This window comes from Cydia pomonella, chromosome 14 (assembly GCF_033807575.1).
Source record: "Cydia pomonella isolate Wapato2018A chromosome 14, ilCydPomo1, whole genome shotgun sequence".
Lineage (NCBI taxonomy): Eukaryota > Metazoa > Arthropoda > Insecta > Lepidoptera > Tortricidae > Cydia > Cydia pomonella.
The window spans coordinates 16,880,203-16,900,375 of NC_084716.1; the positions used below are offsets into that span (position 1 = coordinate 16,880,203).

At 41.3% G+C, this 20,173-nt stretch overlaps 1 protein-coding gene across 1 annotated transcript in view; it reads left to right on the forward strand.

The window, feature by feature from the left end:
• LOC133525099 (protein mini spindles) overlaps positions 1-20,173 on the forward strand; it is a 71,839-nt gene that overhangs the window by 8,721 nt on the left and 42,945 nt on the right. The window contains exons 2-13 of the mRNA XM_061861348.1: positions 947-1,195; positions 8,523-8,653; positions 9,296-9,540; positions 10,501-10,661; positions 11,218-11,456; positions 12,570-12,764; positions 13,185-13,365; positions 14,075-14,208; positions 15,045-15,171; positions 16,445-16,576; positions 18,225-18,432; positions 18,970-19,191. Of these exons, the coding sequence (XP_061717332.1) occupies positions 994-1,195; positions 8,523-8,653; positions 9,296-9,540; positions 10,501-10,661; positions 11,218-11,456; positions 12,570-12,764; positions 13,185-13,365; positions 14,075-14,208; positions 15,045-15,171; positions 16,445-16,576; positions 18,225-18,432; positions 18,970-19,191 (2,177 nt within the window). The 5' untranslated portion in view covers positions 947-993. The remainder of the gene's footprint in view (positions 1-946; positions 1,196-8,522; positions 8,654-9,295; positions 9,541-10,500; positions 10,662-11,217; positions 11,457-12,569; positions 12,765-13,184; positions 13,366-14,074; positions 14,209-15,044; positions 15,172-16,444; positions 16,577-18,224; positions 18,433-18,969; positions 19,192-20,173) is intronic.

Sequence of the window (20,173 nt, forward strand, 5' to 3'; positions counted from 1 at the left end):
ATTTGTAATTCAGTTGTTGCTACATGCAAGCATGTTTCTGTGCCCCTAGTGTAAATTTAGTCGATAGCGAAACGTGACGTACGCGTTTGCGTTAAGTCTCATTTTGTATGGGTTTTTGAACAGCGCGCCAAGCGGGACGTTTTGGAAAGTCAAAAATCTCATACAAAATGACACTTAACGCAAACGCGTACGTAACGTTTCGCTGTCGAAAATATTTACACTAGGGGTACTGTATTGTATTTCACACAGTTAAAAGTTACAGTTGGTCAACACTCAATAGAAGTATTAGACAAACAATAATGTAGCCTGTTTGTGGTTGTAAAGCTTAATCTTTCATATGTGTGTCAAAAATTGTGGATGCAAACCTCGGTTATGCCGTAAAGCAGCCGTATGCCGTATACAGTAAGAGCAGTTTTTGTTATTGAAAAAAATGTAAATAGATGACTAACAATTCAGAGGCCAAACATATAATTGGGAAATGATCTAAAGTTATAGCTTTTCCTAATTTTCATTTTCTTGAGAGTGCTATTATATTGCACACAGCTGTACCTAATCAAAGTTGACTATCAACTTTACTTAAATAAAATCGGAAGAAAAAAGAAATGCAATTCAACTTCCTCACAGAAATAATCACACAAAAAACTTCCAAAAAGCCGAAATCTTATTAAAACTGGAAAACCCTATAAAAATATACTTATTTCAATTTAGTATCTAGCCCATTTCTTTCAATCAAAGCGTTACTATCTACACCCGTCCCTTCCAGTAAATATGAAACTTTTCTATACAACAACCTCCCTAGCTGACTGTACTTGATTTTTTTGCCAACTACTTGGTTTGTTTGCTTGAGACTCTAGTGATGCACTATATGAAAGGACTGGATGATTCTACGTAAAAGAAAACAACAGAATTTTTCTTTTATTTATTTCACCAAACATTTTGTCTCCAGATAAAAAACAACCAAAAAGTATATGAAACAAAACATTTGACCACAAAATGGAGGATGAGAATGAATACAAGAAGCTACCGACAGACGAGAAATGTGTTCACAAACTCTGGAAAGCCCGTGTTGCGGGCTATGAGGAAGCCATTAAGCTCTTCAACCAGATTGACGATGAGAAGAGCCCGGAATGGAACAAGTATTTGGGGCTTATCAAGAAATTTGTGACGGATAGCAATGCTGTCGCCCAAGAAAAAGGTATGTCCTAATGTTTTCACCTAGGTTTTCATAACTTCCTAACGCCCACGGTCATCCAATTAAAATATTGAAAGGCAACTAACTAATAACACAGTGCATATGTTTTGCTTTATGTCAATTTATCAAAGAGTATGCAATAACAAGAAGTTCTGTATCTAATTTTAACCTGCATAGTATAAATTCTTTAAATAAACGGGATTTAGGTTAATAGAAAGCATCAATAGTAAATGCCATTTGCTGCATAGTTTATTTTGATAAGTAATCGCGTATTAAGTTTTAAATTTACATCCGACGTTTCGAGGACGGCGTTGTCCCCGTGGTCTCGGAGAAGACTGGCTAAAGTTGACATCAACATCTTCGAGCCGCACTTGATCTTGTTTATTGACTTGAACATTCTGCGCACTAGGGATGTTACTCCGTCGACACACAACACTAACGATATTCGATATTTCGACTGTCGATATTTGTTCTCGCTTACATATACTAATGACTGGATTCCATGTGGATGAGATCCCCAAACCCTCGTCCTGATTGAAATTGCAATGTTTTTTGATTTCAATGGCTTCCCGCACTTTTCTGCTGTAGAAATGGCGATCCGTGGAAAGGATTTTAGGGTTATGCAGCTCGATCCAGTGGTGGTCCTGACTCCAGTATATGCTCAGCCACAGCAGACTTGTTCACCTGACGATTTTTGACAGCTGTGATATGTTTTTTTTTTTTTAATATTAAATAAATATTATATTAAAACGAAGGTCGAACGATTGCTCGACATGTTTCGCTTCAACGGGAGCACGCGTTGGCGGTCCATCGTAGACTGCGTCTGGTTGGTCGTCCACCAACGAATGCTCCCGTTGCCTACGCCTGCGGCTCCGGCTCACATTGTAACTGTAGTGTTGTCTATGCCTAGATATAGTGACAGCTGTGGCGCTGTCTCGAGCACGCGGATGTGGGTAGTCAGTCCGATGACAGTTACAGTTACAGACGGACGTCTGCCGAACATTGGTGTGGTGTCGAGCCAGTGAATGTAATATATTGTGGTTTAGTGAGTACTACAGTAACCCACGCCACTAGCCTTTTTTAACCCTTCAATATTGGTTCCATAAAATACTATAATATGTCTGTATCTCACAGGAGTTTTTTTTATTAAAATAATCCAAAATGTTAATTGACAATCTCCAAACCTTATTCCAAAGATTTCCATTAAAAATCAACTATTTAAACGTGTTGCTGTTAGATGTTAATTCAAGAATATTATGTTAATCTCGTCCTTACCTTGTTGTAATATCAGGTCAAGGATGGAGTTTCACTCGTGTTAACGGGCTCCCCGAGGTTTTCATCGATTTTTGACAGTTTATAGTCGTTACTCCTACATTAGCACTACAGATAGAATTATAGGACAAACGAAGAGACGAATCTCTTAATAATAAGCGTTTACCGTAACCCATGGACACCAGCAACACCAGAGGGGTTGCAGGTGTCCATGGGCGGCGGTAATCGCTTACCATCAGGTGATCCGTCTGCTCGTTTGCCTCCTCTACAATAAAAAAAAAGTAATTTGCCGGCATTTAAGATGGGAGTACCACTTTTCTTCAAGGTTTGAAAAATCGCATTGTAGTTTTGGAGATTTCATTTCTCAAAAGACATCGGTCGCCGAGTTATTAGATTGAGTCATCAACCTAGCTATTATGCGGTTACAGTCAATTGAACTATCATCGTTCACAATGTTAACTGACAATAATAAACTTTGTTGCGAAGACTTTAAAGTCCATTAATAGTTAGCAAGGGTACTGATGTACGTCAGAGTAATGTTATATCGGAGCACCCAGCAATTACGGCAATTATGTCATTAAAATAATTTCGATACTTATTGTCGTCGAAAACAATCGAAATCGATTATCTGTGACGTTCCATATCTAAAGGGTTGTTCACATGGAGCATAAGGACCCTATAGGCATGGAACGCAACATTTGTGTTCGTACGAACAGAAATACACCAAAAAAGTCAGCATTGGTACATTTGACAACCGGTCCAGACCGCCGGTTGGCTAGGCCAGCCTAATGGGTAGTGACCTTGCCCATGTAGCCGATGGTCCTAGGTTCGAATCCCGGTAAGGGCATTTATTTGTGTGATGAGCACAGGTATTTGTTCCTGAGTCATGGATGTTTTCTATATGTTTAAGTATTTGTGTATTATATTTTTTGGTTGTCTAAGTACCCACAACACAAGCCTTCTTGAGCTTATAGTGGGACTATATAATATTTATTTTATTTACCTCTTTAAAATAAAGTTTACGATTAGCCTCTGTGTCGATGATACATATTTTAGCTTACTTCATAAGCTTGTTTTCTTCTTTATCATTTGCAAGAAGAAGAAGAAACGAAGTTTTTTTTCATTCGAAGAAGTTAATCAAAAATAAGTCATTTTTTGTGACACCCTTCCAACTCCGATATAGTCCGGACTTGCCCGGGTATACCCTATATTGACAAAAATTGAAAGAAAATATTTTTAAAACCAGTAAGTAAATTAAACATTTTTTTTTAATTTATTGAATAAACAAGTTACAGTCTATAATTTAATACAAGACCCATCGTAGGCAAAACCTTGAGGAGGTTTGTATGCCGATGGGGAGTTCATAGAAAAAAAAAAACAATATATGAATATTTAGTATAAGTAGCTTGTGTCGTTAGATTTTACTAAGTGCATTTTTATAACTTTTTTTATATGTTTACCATTTAAGTACTTTACACGAAAATCTTCTGGCAAATCATTTAATATTTTAGGTAAGATATATGTATACAGCCTAGTGCCATATCTGTTATTATATTTGGCTTTACAATATTTGTTTTGTCTCTGTAGATTTCGTTTAGTTTTGTACATATTCTAAACTTAAAAAACTTAAAAAACTTAAAAAAATTAAGATATTACTTGCCTATTGTTTCGCGTCGTTATAAGTATTATTTTCATTTTCAAGAGCAGTATTAGTATGTATTTTACATTAACCCGGTTGTACGCCAAGAATGTAATTAATTATGTTTTGAATAATGCAACAAATTCTGTGTTTTCTGTGGCCTCGCATGATTTTGAGCACGCCACAATTTTAACATAAAATAATATTTTTGTCGCACATTTTCGTTCGTTCATCTATAAGGCAATTACGACTGTCTTTTTCTAGTTTTGGGTATGTACGAAAATAATACTATTTGAATCGTCCTTCGGGCCTTACATTGTCACGTTTTTACAAGGTTTTATTTAACTTGCCCCGTTCTAGTGCGTTCGGTCTTTCTCAGCTCAATTCGGCTCAGCATTGCTCCGAGCAATAATTAAGGTTGGCACAACTTGACGTTCCTTTGCGTGCACCTCCACAAATAAGATAATTACATGTATTCTGATAACCCTAAACAGCCGAAAGGGATAGTTCCATGGATTATAAAGGGACAACATGATTAGGCCCCGAATCGCTGTCAAAGTTCGGTTTTGTAGGAAGTTTCCTTTCTGTACAGTAGTACTATTATTTATTCTGTGCCCTGTTAGTGTGTACGTGTACCGTGGCGTGGGTCAAATCTTGGAAGCTAAATTCGCCCCACTTTCCGATCGGAAATTTTTGCATACATATGTAAATCGCAAACGCAATATTATGATGACATGGAGCTGATCTGATGATGGAAACAGGGATGGCTATGGGAACTCTGTGATAAAACAACGCAAACGAATCGTTTGCGGTTGTTAGAAATGTCTCAATAGGCGGGTCCACACAGACCGAGCGAGCGAGCACGTACGTGCGAGGCAATTTCCTCGGCGAGCAAGTGTAGACGCGTGCCTCGGCCGCGGCACGTCTACACTGGCCGGTTTGTGCGTGAGGAAATGGCCTCGCGCGTATGCTCCCTCTGTGTGGACCCGGCTAATGAGTATATTAGTTATCATTAATTATCATCGTAACCATCACGTTTTCACACGTGACGTATGTCTCGAGAGACTATAAAGCGCAACCGTCCTATTTTAACTTAAACCTGTTAAAATTGCCCAAATACCACAGTGCTTAAAATAGCTCGCTGCGGAATCGGTGCAGTTCCTTGAGTTATTTTGGTGACAGGTATGTTAGGAATAGACTCGATCTGTTCGGAATTTACTATATCGGGACTTTGGTATTTTGATCTTTAGTGATAAAAACTAGAGTATGCATGTCCTATTATTTTATTTACATAATTATGACACAGTAAAAAGGCTTTCTAAATAAATAAATAAATAATAAATATTATAGGACATTATTACACAAATTGACTAAGTCCCACAGTAAGCTCAATAAGGCTTGTTTTGTAGGTAACTAGACAACGATATATATAATATATTATAATTATAAATACTTAAATACATATAAACACCCATGACTCAGAAACAAATATCCGTGTTTACAGTTGTATGGACCGAATGGAAAGTGTCCCATTAGATGCGTAGAAAAGAGCAAACTTAGTGCGATCTCGTCCAATCACTAAATTGTAGTTACACTAGTTACTAATGTTGTCTCCATGTCGTCTCGTATAGGTGCGCTAAAATTGGCTTCACATGTGTTTCGGTTCGGGCATAATTAGTCGTTAGACCACAAATGCGTTTAGTCCACGTGAATTCAGCATTACCGAAGCCTACTACACGTGAAAGTCGTCAAATTAACTCGTGCGAACTAACAAAAACCTAAACGAATACAGCCAAGTGCCTAGGGTACGCAGTTTCAAGGAATTAGTATTATTGCGATCTCGTTCTATGATTTAGTATAATTAGGGAATTCGAATTATTTGCCATTTTGTACCTTGTCGATAAGAATAAATGCGAAAGCCGCTGGGTATCTCATATTATTATCACTGATTCAAGGTACAAAGAGGCATAGAAATCGAATTCTTTAGCCATACTTGAGTTCAGTAGACTCGCTAAGATTGGTCCAACGTGGGTTTTAGTGCACGTGAAGCCAGCATTACCACACGTGAAATTTGCCCTATATTTACCCTCGTGCGAACCAAAACCTAAAGTAATCCGGCAAACGTGAATTGCAACGAGTTAGGCTTCACGCACACGCGCACACGTGATGTTGCTGTATCTTGTTATGTTTCTCACGTGCTTAAGTATGTTAAATAGCTTACTTAGTCGGAGGATAAGATACCTACTATCTATCTATGGGAGTCCCAAGCTCTGATAGTCGAGCGATGTGAGGAGAGGCGTCAAAGCAGATCAGAGATCAGCTCAAGACCCGACTTGTGTCAATGTAGATTTTCGGAAATTAAGTTTTCAAAATCATTTATTCTGCCGATAGGCCAACATACCATTCGTGAGGAATCCAGCGTACATCTGCTAAGAAATTCAAAGGTGTATGTGGTCTCCAATTTGTATTGGGCCGGTGTGGGGTATGTAGCAAAAACTCTTATACCTAGTCACTAAAACTCTCTTGTCCTTGCTTAGCAGTGGGGCGCTCGTAGGCTGTTTTTTTAATTATTATTTATTAAAAAAACTGAGCGGCGATTGGCTCTAGTCACACCTGATGGAAAGTGAAGACAGGGCCTAAGATGGAGCTCACCGGTTGTAGCCTATTCACTCTTGCTTTAAATAGACTGAGGTCATATTTATCAGGGAATACAGATGGCGGGAGCGCATTCCATGCTTTAGCCGTCCGCCCCAAAAAAGAGGAAGTCAACCGTTTCGTGCGAACAAATGGAACGTTTACTACGAACGGATGCATTCGCTCCCCGCGCCTAGATGTCCGATGATGGAAAAGGGAAGTTGGGATCAGGTCGTGCAGTTCCTGTGCGCACTAATGTAGAACACCGATAGGCTAGCGACTCGACGGCGATGATGAATGGAAGTACGACTGTCTGATGAAATCACCAAAACCGATGCCTGACTGCCATTGTCACAAATCTTGCCGTTTCGTTCTAATTATCGTAGGAAGAATCGACAAGGGCAATGTTGGCCAAAAAATTTTGATAACTTTACCCGCCATCAAAATTGCCAAAAAGGTGGGTTAAATGGTGATTTAAAAAAAACTGTTAATAAAAGCATGCGTGTTAACAACTGATCACCACAAAGTAATGTGAGTATTTGACATTCTTATGGTCAGTTTCTGTTACAAGTAAATTGCATGCGTACAAAGTAGTCTTTTAGAAAACTTCTTGTACAAAAAAAATTCACGCCTCGCTGAATATCCACTTGGCCGGTTTTAAGACGACATTTACGATTGAAAATTGAATGTTATTTGATATCTCGTGTGAAAATATCCGTGTCGAAAATATCTCAAGTTTGTTTGCGGTGCGATTCTAATCGATGGCGGTTATTAAAACGTCGCTAGACTGTTGAGAAGATTTATCCGGGTTTCAAGTTATGCGACTCATTTTATATATATGTAGATATAAACGTCTTACTTTCTCCTACTGATATAAAAACCTATACAATCTATAAAGGTTGCAAACCTTCTTAGGACAATTAGGTACATAAAACATTCATTCAATGATGCTACTAAACGAAGAAGAAAAATATACTAAAATGTAATTTTTACCGGGAATTACTACCCAAACATTTTATGTACCAATAGCGTTGGCCGGACAAAGTATTTTACAGATGGCGTCTGCATATGTTTTACCTGTCAATCCTATAAATAAAATATAATTCTGTTAGTTTTTTATTTTGTGCCCTAGATGGCTAGTCCTTTAAGAAATCTTATAGAACAAAACTAAAAACAAGCGAAACCTATGCTGGCACTGCTGGCGCCATCTGTGAAAACACCTTTGAGACTTCCCAACCCCATTATGGATTAAATCACATAGGTCTACAAATTGGGGCAATCGAACTGTCACAAATCAAGGTTTAGTCACCGCTATTGAACAATAGTGGGGTTACAATGGTACGGTTTACCCTAGTTTTTATTGATAACAGCGAGTCAACAGTGATAGGTGTAACCTAGTTTCATTGAGCTTTTTGAGCCCTAAGCCGTTCTTTGAAATCAAAGGTCGCGGACTTAAACCCTGGCTCGTACTCGTATTAATTTCTTGGAGGTTATGTGAAATATCGTTAAAATTTTACCAGATTTTCTTAGTCAAAGGAAAACATATGAAACCAGACACTTACATATCAATTAAACTTATTTTCCCCTCGGGGTTGGAAGGTTCCATAGAAGTTGCATTTGCCAATGCCAATCTTTCGGATTAGGTAGTAAAAAAAAAGACTTCAGGCAATTGAGCAAAATTTGAAGTTATCATATTTTTTGTGCAGAATTGGAAGCCGCATTGGTTGGGATTGGGATGCTATCGGTGGGCCTGAATGACTAATGGGACTAATTTTTTTTCTGCAGGTATGGAAGCCGCATTGGTGTTTGTGGAAAATTGCGGGCATGCCGGCAAGACAACAGGCGAGGTTATGTCCGGCATTGTGGCCAAGTGCATCGCGGCGCCCAAGACGAAGACCAAGGATTTGGCTTTACAGGTATTTGATGCTATTTTAATCCTTTATATCCTGGATCGCGTTCTTAGGTTAAGCGCTAAAGTGCGAACTAATATGGCATTACAGATATTTGGCGCTTTTTATACCATTAGGCTGATACTGATGAGTAAAAGACCATTTATTACATGCTTTTATTGCTGTGTTTCACAAATCTTGCAAGTAAAATTTGATCCACTTCCCGGTTTCCGATTGAGCTGAAAATTTGCATACATATGTAATTCGGGTGACAATGCAATATTATGGTACCATCGAGCTGATCTGATGATGGAGACAAGAGGTGGACATAGGAACTCTGTGATAAAACAACGCAACCTAAGTGTTTGGGGTTTTTAGAATTGGCTTGATAAGTATTAGTTGCCTGTGGAAAGAAAAGTCTAGTCAGCGATAAAAGCTTGTACCAAATATGAAATTTTTGCCAAAACTTATACAAGTTTATTCCTGCGAGAAAAAAATATATCATCATAATAACGTAAAATATGTAATTGCAACTCGAAGGCGAAAACCGCCTCAAGTGGTACCATTTAAATCTACATGAAAAACCTGACGTCCACTCATTTATGAAAAAATAAGAACCCACTTAGCATTCCAATTAATAATTAATGTTATTAATCTTCCAATCCACAGATCACCCTTATGTACGTCGAAATAGAAAAACACGAGATCGTCCAAGAAGAGCTAATGAAGGGCATGGAACAGAAGAACCCCAAAGTTGTTGCCGCCTGCATTACCACAATGAACACGGCGCTCAAACAGTTCGGGAACAAAGTTATCACCATCAAGCCGATGGTGAAGAAGATTCCAGTGTTGCTGGCTGATAGGGATAAAGGAGTTAGGGATGAAATGAAAGCGTTAGTCGTTGAGATGCACAGGTTGGTACTTCTTTGGTGTTGAAGTTTCTTTAAACAGTGTTTTCCCAAAAATTAGCGGCGCTGACAATCCTAACCGCTGCGTCTCTCAAACAGCTTTGAATGACATCTGAAGTCGCGCTGGACATATGGAGTCGCGCGCGACATCGCAAATCATGCTGAGCGGACAGGTCAGATTCCGAGCAGGAGTACAGGCAAGCCAGATTTTGGACCTTGGTTTGTGGTGCTGTCGTAAGCACTTTGTGTAGAGTAGCCACGAAGGAGTCCCAGCAGAGGGTTTGTACTGAGTATAGTTTATATCTTATGTTTGAAGGCTTATTTGAAAACAGTTTATGACCATCACACCTATAGTGAAGATTCCATTGCTGTTGGCCGATAGGGGTAAAGGAGTGAGGGATGAGATGAAAGCACTAGTTGAGATGCACAGGTTTGTAAAGCTTATCATGTAATTGTAAACCAGGTTTTACTAAACTCGGACCAATTTGGCCCGCAGAAGGCAAATTCCATACACTTCACTCATTTCGAAATTTCAACCTTAAATTATTAAGTGTCTCTATAATACCATTTGTGACCGCGACAGGCAAACGTCGCCTTTCCATAAGGACGAGATTTGCTTGTATCTTTATACGAATAACCTCACAAGGCGACAAAGTGGGACGTTTTGCTGGCCGCGGTCTTATATAAACGTTAATAAATCGAATTAACCCATTTAGACATTTAGTGCACAAAGTATAGTTTTCAATTGTTCCCAAATAGGTCGTCTTCGTATTGTTTTGTCCAAGGCTGCACCCAACCAAAAGTCTGTTCGCCATGTTTATAAACCAGATGTAACTTTAATGTTTTATATCTTGATTGAACCACAGGTGTTGCAAGGATCGTTACTCAATTATACTTTTTCGTTCTGGCCCAGCATAAACCGACTTTCAAGGATAAACATATTCCTAAATCTACATCATATTACAGATGGATCGGAGGTGCCATAGAACCGCACATCGCTACTCTACAAGCCGTAGTGCAACAGGAATTAAGGGACTCTTTTACGACGGGAGGCGCCCAGCCCACCAGGTACTTGAGGTCGCAGCAACACAGAGTGAGGGACACGCCTGCCGCGGACACGGGAGACGGTAAGAGGACCATAATACTCCAGAATACTACGGAATATAACTAAATCTTGATGTTCAGTTCTAATCTGGAATACAGTCAGAAAAAAACTAGGGAATTGTGTGAAAAAATTCTCATAACTTTACTTTGGTACGATCAATAAATGCGTAAAAGACCAAAAATGGTCATGATCATGGCATGGCACTTCAAAATACGAATGCAACACGAGACAGAAAAAATGGCCGCCGTTTGGATCTTTTTAGGCAAGATCAAGAGTCGGATTGCGCGCTCTTTGCTGGGAATTTGTAACGCATATAGATAATACTTTTGCTGTAATCTGGCCTTTATTAATATTGCAAAACTCTTAAAATTATTGGTTTTATTTTTTTATCATAGTTTTTTTGTGTAATTTGACATTTAGAGACAGTATACATCTCTAATAAAGTATTTATTATTTCATCGTTTCGATATTTGTAATTGTTTTTTTTATTAATTTATTGTTTGTAAAAATGGACATGTAAAAGTGCCCCTGTGGCCTATTTGCTGAATAAATGTTTGATATTGATATTGATATCACAGGCGCCGTAGAAGACGACGATGTAGATGCAGCGGCCGGCGACACCGCCGACATGGACCCCTACGATCTCCTCGACCCCGTCGAAATCCTCTCCAAGCTACCAAAAGACTTCTACGACAAACTGGAAGCGACTAAGTGGCAGGACCGAAAGGAGGCGCTAGATGCCTTAGATAATATTTTGAAGACAGCTCCGAGATTGGAACCGGGAGATTATGCTGATTTAGTCAGGGCTTTAAAGAAGGTAAGTTCTTTCATTCCTAATCAAAGCATCCTAGATCTCTATGTATCCATGATACTCATGAAACCTCCTTAAAGACTTCTATGATAAACAAGAAGCGACAAAATGGCAGGAGAGCGAGGAGGCGCTAGACGCATTGGATAATATTTTGAAGACTGCTTCGGAGCAGTCTTCAAAATATTATCCAATGCGTCTAGCGTCGGCCAGGAGATTAAATGCTTATTTAGTCAAGGCTTTATGCAGGGTATGTTATTTACATACTTCCTTAAAAGCAAGCAAGTGACAGGAGAGGTAGACTGCTTTAGAATCTAAAGCTCACTTAAATTTGCATAGATGGGTATTTAGATCTTCAGAAGCGACACATGAAAAGATGCAAAATCGAGCCGTCTCAGTGGGAAGGCTTGGCAGCACAGCGTCCTGAGTGGCGCAGGCTGGTGCACGACAGAGTACGCCATTTCTAGGAGCAACGTAAAGACCTCAACTCTAAACGCGACGAGCTGAAAGCTCGCCAGCCTGCTGCCATCCACTACCACTACGTGGCTGGTGTCCTCACGTGCCTTCAATGTGCGCGAGGGTTCACCTCGAAGATCGGCTGCGGCAGCCATCTTCGGGCGCACGAGCGCCGAACTAACTAGGAGTCGAAGTGGTCGCCATGGCCGGAAGGATTATATCTTTTAGAATTTGACTTACTCAAAGTGTGAGTAACACTCAAAGTACGATTGAATTAGTCAACAGAGCCCTTACAGAGTCAATTTTTAATCGTTATCCACAGAAAGACTGCTATTGCAACTTTGTAAACATCCTTCTTTTGCTGCGTCGTCACTCAAGAACCTTTTGGGACCAACCAACGACAATCTCTTATGGCTTAATTTCATTGGTCGATAGGGCCCGTATGCGGGGGATTCCCAAAACGCATGCTATTATGAGATTCACTAGTCGTTATACCACCTTACCGTCTGCAGGGAATCACCCGCATGCTGTATATCGACCGAACTATCGACTTATAAGTTTCACTACTCCTTATACCGCCTACGGGGAGACCCCGCACGCTTTATATCGACCGAGTTATCGACCAATGAAACTGAGCCATTATACTTGATACATTGTTTTTTTTAGGTCATATCAAAAGACAGCAATGTAATGCTTGTCGCTCTCGGAGGCCGCCTGCTGGCAGCTGTAGCATCTGGTCTCCGGAACAAATTCCAGCCGTACGCTACAGCGTGTGTACAGGCGATTCTTGAGAAGTTTAAGGAGAAGAAAACTAATGTGGTGACTGCACTGAGAGAGGCTATAGACGCCATTTATCCTGCTGTGAGTATTTCACTATTGTACATAGTTTGTACGAACTTAGGTTTCAATGAGGAATAACTCTGCCTACGAAGCAGGGTAAGAGCATTTATTTTTGTGTTTATCACGAACATTTGATCCTGAGTTATGGTTGTTATATGTGTATATAAGTATGTATTTATCTAAGTATCTTTATCGTCACCATAGTACAAGCTTTGTTTAGTTTGGGGCTGGGTCGATTTGTGTAAGATTGTGCCCAAATATTTTTATTTACTTACTCATTTGTTTTTTTACTTACTGTTACTTATAAACTTCAAATGGCGGGTACAATTGCTATAGACGCCTGTACAGAAATAAGGGTCAAATTCGCTACCGCTTATTTATATTGTAAATAGTGTCTTTTTTTCCAACATAATCATCATAAAAACCACAATCTCATTGCAGACAAATCTTGAGGCCATAATGGAGGACATGTTAGCCGCATTCGACAATAAGAACCCGTCGATCAAGGCCGAAAGCGCAGTATTCCTTGCACGCGCGCTTACCGTCACGCAGCCCGCCGCCTTCAACAAGAAACTCATCAAGGCGTACGTCGGGGGACTGATGAAACTCATGGAGAGTGCCGGTAAGTTAAGTGACGTATTTGTATCTGACTGCTAGAACCCTCGGGTTTGATATAAGACATCGTCTGACCAAAGAGAACCTCGTTTTGTATAGCAGTTAAAATATTATTTTTCTCACGTCGACTGTAATGGTTGAATTAAGATTTTGTATACCAAACTATGATTGCATTTCTTGACTTATCATTTATTCCAACTCAACTATACAAATATACATCTCGTACCTTACTTAGGCAACTCATTATTATGTCTCTTGTAAATTTGCTTCAGTTTGGTATAGTACTAATTGGCACCTGAGCGCGGGTTAGTCCAACGCTCAAAAAACCAGTGTAGGTGCGCTCTCCGATAACGCGCCTTTGTTACGCATCTCGAGGACACATTTTAGACTGGTTCTGTAGCGTTCGACTCGCCGGCACTCAGTAATCGTAGCGATATCGTGTGTGGTCCCTACACAAGAAATCGCAAATTATTTTTCCATTTGTTCATTTTGAATCTTATTGCAATTTCCATAGGAGTTATAATTCAATAACCGGTTTAAGTGACCGGATCATTTTTTATGCAGGCAGGAGCACGTGCGGGTTTACTTAACAATAGACAAAGAATTAGGCGTTCGGGGCCAGCGACAAATCGAAGAACTATAAGTGTCGCTCGTCAGTGGGGCATAAGCACAGAAAAGCATACCTTCAATTTTGAATTAAAATTGACTTGTTTCAGACCCGGCCGTACGTGAGGCCGCGGCCGAGGCGCTCGGCACGGCCACTAAGCTAGTCGGCGAGAAGAGCATCGCCCCGCACATCGGGAAATTGGAGCCGCTGAAAGAACAGAAGATTAAGGAGTTTGCTGATAAGGTAACTTTGCTCCTAAGCCCCGATGTCTTTTTAAAAAGGACAAATTCAAAGCGAATGTTGAACTTTAATGGCATATAAGAAGCAGACATTGGAATTAATGGGGTAACATTTCATAACATGTATGGAGTTTCTATATCAATAAACTCATTTATCGATGCTTTTCTCTTACCTATACTGGTGATCGCCTCTTGAGGGGCTACCGCGAATCACGTTCGACGTGTTGCCTCCCTGTCACACTTACGTCCCAATTTACGAGTGCGACAGAGAGGCAACACGTCGAACGTGGTTCACGGTAGGCCCTCTGCTTTGTTTGTAAGTGTTAGTATTATTTCGGAGAGGATTTACGCCGCAGCTCTATTGGTGGTACACTTTCTTAGATGATAGTTCAGATGCTATTGTTAATTTTAAAAATCGTCAGCCGGTTGTATCGCGGCGAAATCAATCAATCGGGAGGCGATGACTGAAAAATTTTTTTTTGCATGTTGATATCATCAACGGTCTTTCTACTGTGGTGCAACCGGCTGACAATTTTTTTAATTCAGTTTAAAGATTTTTCTCATAAGAAATTACATTAAACTTACACAAGAAATATGTATAACTAACTTGATATTTTTTTATATACAAATAGTGAACTCGGACTTATGTACATACCAGTTTGGGTAGAATTCTTTCTTATCAGTATACAACAGGCACATGATTAAATTCATGATAGCATCTAATCTAAACTGTCAACTGACAAAGTATCAGCCAGGAGGCGATGACTGACGGTATATGCTCCTGGCCCGCGGTCTATTGCGTGCCGTTTAGAAAATTGATTAGTTGTCGTATTTCCCCAGGCGGAGATCAAGGTGAAGGTGGGCGGGCCCAAGAAGGAGGCGAAGGGCAAGGCGCCCGCGGCCTCCGCGCGCGGCGACCAGCCCGCCCGCCCCGCCGCCGCCGCCAAGCCCGCCAGGAAGCCCGCGGGTACCCTCGCACCCCGCCTGTGTCAAGCCCATTCACATATATCTAAGCACGGGCCTTACGGGCAATACGAGTAACAATGGTGTCACTCACGAATTCGAGCCGATCGTGCGATCTAACGGAACTAGTTGCGACCAATAGCGCGCGTGATACGAACTCAAAAACCAATCGCGTTGTGGCGTTAAATTGCACGATTGGCTCGAATTCTAGAGCGTGACCCCGCTGTACTAGCCCCATTCTTATTGCCCGTAAGGCCCGTCCTTAGATATATGTCAATGGTCAAGCCCCGAAGTGTACATTCAACGTTCGCTTAATGCAATTTTAACCTCGGTTCTTCATACAAACGTATTTTAAAATCACTTGCTAGATTGATCTGAAACTTTGTACTTACAATAGGATAAGGTATAGGTAGGCTGTAATTAGTTTATAGGCTTCAGATAGCATAGTTAAAAGAAAAAAAAATTTAAGTTTTTCATTCAAAACTTGGTTTTGCTCCATTTCGTTTGTTATATAAGCTGGAGCTATGTAAACTAATTACAAACATATATACCTCATGTCATATTATTTGTAAAATTTCATTACAATCTAACACGTAGTTTTAAAATGAGAACTAAATTCCGTTTGTATGGGAAAGTAAACATCGGCCGAGCTTGCTACGGACTCTTAATTAGAATAGGGAGTACTATTGCAATGGTCTGCCACCGGAGTGCAGCTCTAGCGCACATTCTAAACCATAGAGCTTTTTGTCAAGTTTTCACAGATACTTCGCCTTAAACAGCTTTTTAAAAAGTTTTCGCAGATAATTTGTTGCGAATAAAATATGACATTGATGCATCAACGCAGTTTTACAGGGACCTACCAAAACGCAAAAAAAAATTCGTTATCTACTTCGCTATCGTTCGAATATGCAAGAGAGGCAGATAACGAAATTTCTATTTTCGTATTTCGCAGTAGACCCTCAGAATGTGCTAGTGGCTCCCCCTACGCAGAGTTTTACGTAATATTCCCTATTACCTTGTAGCCTTACCAGGCTACAAGACATTTGGGCGGTGCAAATATTGGCATAAGTAACGAGTATTTTTACGGTAATCGACCGATCCATTCAATTTGTTGTGCCTCTGTAGTCGGCAGTGAAACAAACCTGCCCGCGCGTTTTCGGACTGTGTAATAAAGGTTGGTTAAATTAAACCTCTAAATCTTATCAAAAGTTAAATGTGATATTTCATCGACGATATATTACCCTGCAATATCCATAAGTCATCGTGTCTTGCTTCAGGAGCAGCTAAGAAACCTGGCGGTGCGAAGAAAGCGACTCGGGCGCAGCCCAGCCCGCCGCGCGAGCCCGAGCTGTCGCAGGAGGAGGTCGACGCCAGGGCCGAAGCTTTCTTGTCTGCCGGTGTAGTCTCAGGTTGGTCAAATATCCCTGCCACACTCATCGAGTAGCTAGGAAAGGAGGCAGAGACGTAGTTACGTTACTCATCATGCCGCACGCCATGCTGCTCGTCATGCCCGCGGTATTTTGGCACGAGTCAAAGGACCGGCAATACCTAGTGCCGAGCGTGTAATTGCGCGAGTAGTGTGTTAGGGCACAGCACAGCGGATGTCATTCCAGATATAGAGCAGAGCCCAACTGGGGAAGTACCTCCACCTTACAGAAAATCGCAGCCAAATAACACTAGACCCTACTCATAGTGTTGTGTTCCTGCCGGTGAGTAAGGTTGCCAGAGCTCAACGAGGGGCGGGAGGGGGTTAGGGTCGGCAACGCGCATGTAACTCCTCTAGAGTTGCAGGCGTACATAGGCTACGGATACTGCTTACCATCAGGCGGGCCGTATCCTTGTTTGCCACCAACGTAGTATATAAAAAAAAGAGCAGTGCGTGGCCAGAGAGGGCAATATCGCGGCAGCGCGGGGAGCGAGGAGCAATGGGAGAAGCATAGTGTAGCGGGAGTATTGGCCTCAATATCCAGTTAATACCACACGCTACGTCTATACGTATTCAAAGTTACATTGATAGGGTAAGATGCGTAAGGCCGGGGTCGTTTTCACCCGCCGCCCGCGGCCGACAGCGGCCCGGCGTCCCCCACGCGGCGGGCGAAAACGACCAGCATTCCCGAACATACCATTCAGACGCCGCGGGCGGCGGGTGAAAACGACCCCGGCCTTAAATCTCAAACAATTTCGTGCTTCGAATTTAACAGGTAAACGAGATGGCGCTGTACAGCTCTGTATGTAGAGTATGGAAGGTAAAGGCAAGGAACAAAAACTCCTTAGGCAGAATTGTTGCAAAAGTGTCCAGCTGTCAGCTATAAATAATAGTTCCAAATCTCTACAGAGTAGCGCTAGAGTAGCCAAGAACCTAGGCGTTATTGACGGAGTGAAGTGCGCTGTCTATGATTTGATTTTTATTTCAAATATTCTAGGTATTGTAGCGCCACCTATTTATGGTTTTTTTGTCGGACACTTTTTGGTATATAGTACTGGTGGCCTAGCGGTAAGAGCGTGCGACTTGCTATCCGGAGGTCGCGGGTTCAAACTCCGGCTCGTACCAATGAGTTTTTCCGAACTTATGTACGAAATATCATTTTTTTATTTACCAGTCGCTTTTCGGTGAAGGAAAACATCGTGAGGAAACCGGACTAATCCCAACAAGGCCTAGTTTACCCTCTGGGTTGGAAGGTCAGATGGCAGTCGCTTTCGTAAAAACTAGTGCCTGCGCCAAATCTTGGGATTAGTTGTCAAGCGGACCCCAGGCTCCTATGAGCCGTGACAAAATGCCGGGACAACGCGAGGAAGAAGAAGAAGAAGACTTTTTGGTATATGGAAATTTTGTGCCTTGCCTCTACCTTCCATACTTCTCGACATTGTATCAAACACAAAAGCTGTCACTCGGACGCCACGTTACCAAAGTGTCAAAACTGAAATTGAACTTTATGCATATGCACGTAGTCTATGTTGCTCTGTGGTCTACGACGGATTAATCCGTCTTCTGCATGGAACCTACGGTGCGGATATATCCGTCATTGGCGTTGGTTAAACATCCTTATTGTATGAAAGGTCTCGGCGACGGCAACTGGAAGACCCGGCTGACCGCCGTGCAAGGCTTCCACTCCACCATCCAAGGCCTGGCAGCCGAGGACGCCTCCGCACAAGTACTGTACCGCATACTCAACAAGAAGCCGGGCCTCAAGGACACGAACGTGCAAGTCATGAAGGCTAGGCTCGAGGCCTGCAAATACATTACGGAAAACTTCCCTATTTCTACGTAAGTTATTCATATTTTTCTAGAAAATTATAACAATTAATGTGCGCTTACTATATGATACTTAATTTGTAGCTTTCCATTAGAAAACGGTCCTTATGCTTCATGTGCAATAAGGACTATTCTAGCAGAATTTCTGCTAGAATTTCTAATAAATTGGTCCTTATTTCACTTGAAGCATAATGACCCTTCTGTGACGATGATCAGTTTAGGCGTAACAGTTATAACCAAAATGAAAAAGCTCTGTAGACTTTTTAGTTAATATGCGTTATAGCTTATTCATACTGAATGAATACGATTTTTGGTGAACAGATCAAAATCGACTATGAGGGAAAACATACTGGCTCATTGATTTCGATCGGTCGTCCATATAGCCTGGAAATGATTCCCGGGTTTTTTGTTGCGATCTTTGTACAATCAAGTGTAAAAATATGGATGCACACAAGTTGTTCAAAAATATGTCCCATAGCTCTTATGTCGGCGAATTAAGAGCTATGGGACATGATACTTGGCTGTACGAAACCCTACACCATTTTACAGCACGGCAGCGGACTTCGTCCTCCACGACGTGGTAGCCAAGCTCGGCGAAGCCTCCTGCGGGGCCATCGCCACCGACTGCCTCACGGCTCTGGCCGACGCGTGCGGCTTCGAGCACGTGCTCAACGAAGGATTGAGTTATGCCATGGACTCGCAGAAGAACCCGAAGGTCCAGTCAGAAATGTTCAACTGGATGAGCAGTGCTATCAAGGAGTTTGGATTTACGTAAGTACCTTTCTTCGATAATAACTGCGTTACGTATTTAGCCAACGTTTGTGGCTTCGAACACGTGCTCAACGAAGGATTGAGTTATGCCATGGACTCGCAGAAGAACCCGAAGGTCCAGTCAGAAATGATCAACTGGATGAGCATTGCTATCAAGGAGTTTGGATTTACGTAAGTACCTTTGTTCGATAATAACTGCGTTACGTATTTGGCCGACGTTTGTGGCTTGGAACACGTGCTCAACGAAAGATTAAGTTATGCTGTGGACTCGCAAAAAACCCGAAGGTCCAGTCAGAAATGTTCAACTGGATGAGCATTGCTATCAAGGAGTTTGGATTTACGTAAGTACCTTTCTTCGATAATAACTGCGTTACGTATTTAGCCAACGTTTGTGGCTTCGAACACGTGCTCAACGAAGGATTGATCCCAAAAGTCCAGTCAGAAATGTTCAACTGGATGAGCAGTCCTATCAATGAGTTTGGGTTTACGTAAGTACTTTTGTTCGATAATAACAGCGTTACGTGTTTGGCCGACGTTTGTGGCTTCGAACACGTGCTCAACGAAAGATTGAGTTATGCCATGGACTCGCAGAAAAACCCGAAGGTCCAGTCAGAAATGTTCAACTGGATAAGCAGTGCTATCAAGGAGTTTGGATTTACGTAAGTGCCTTTCTTCGATAATAACTGCGTTACGTATTTAGCCAACGTTTGTGGCTTCGAACACGTGCTCAACGAAGGATTGATCCCAAAGGTCCAGTCAGAAATGTTCAACTGGATGAGCAGTGCTATCAATGAGTTTGGGTTTACGTAAGTACTTTTGTTCGATAATAACAGCGTTACGTGTTTGGCCGACGTTTGTGGCTTCGAACACGTGTTCGACTTCATCCTTAGTTGAGCACGTGCTCAACTCGACTTGTTTTTACGAGACTCAGAGCTTTAAAAACTTTTGAGTCTTAAGTTCCGAGTCGAGTCCCTTATTGAGT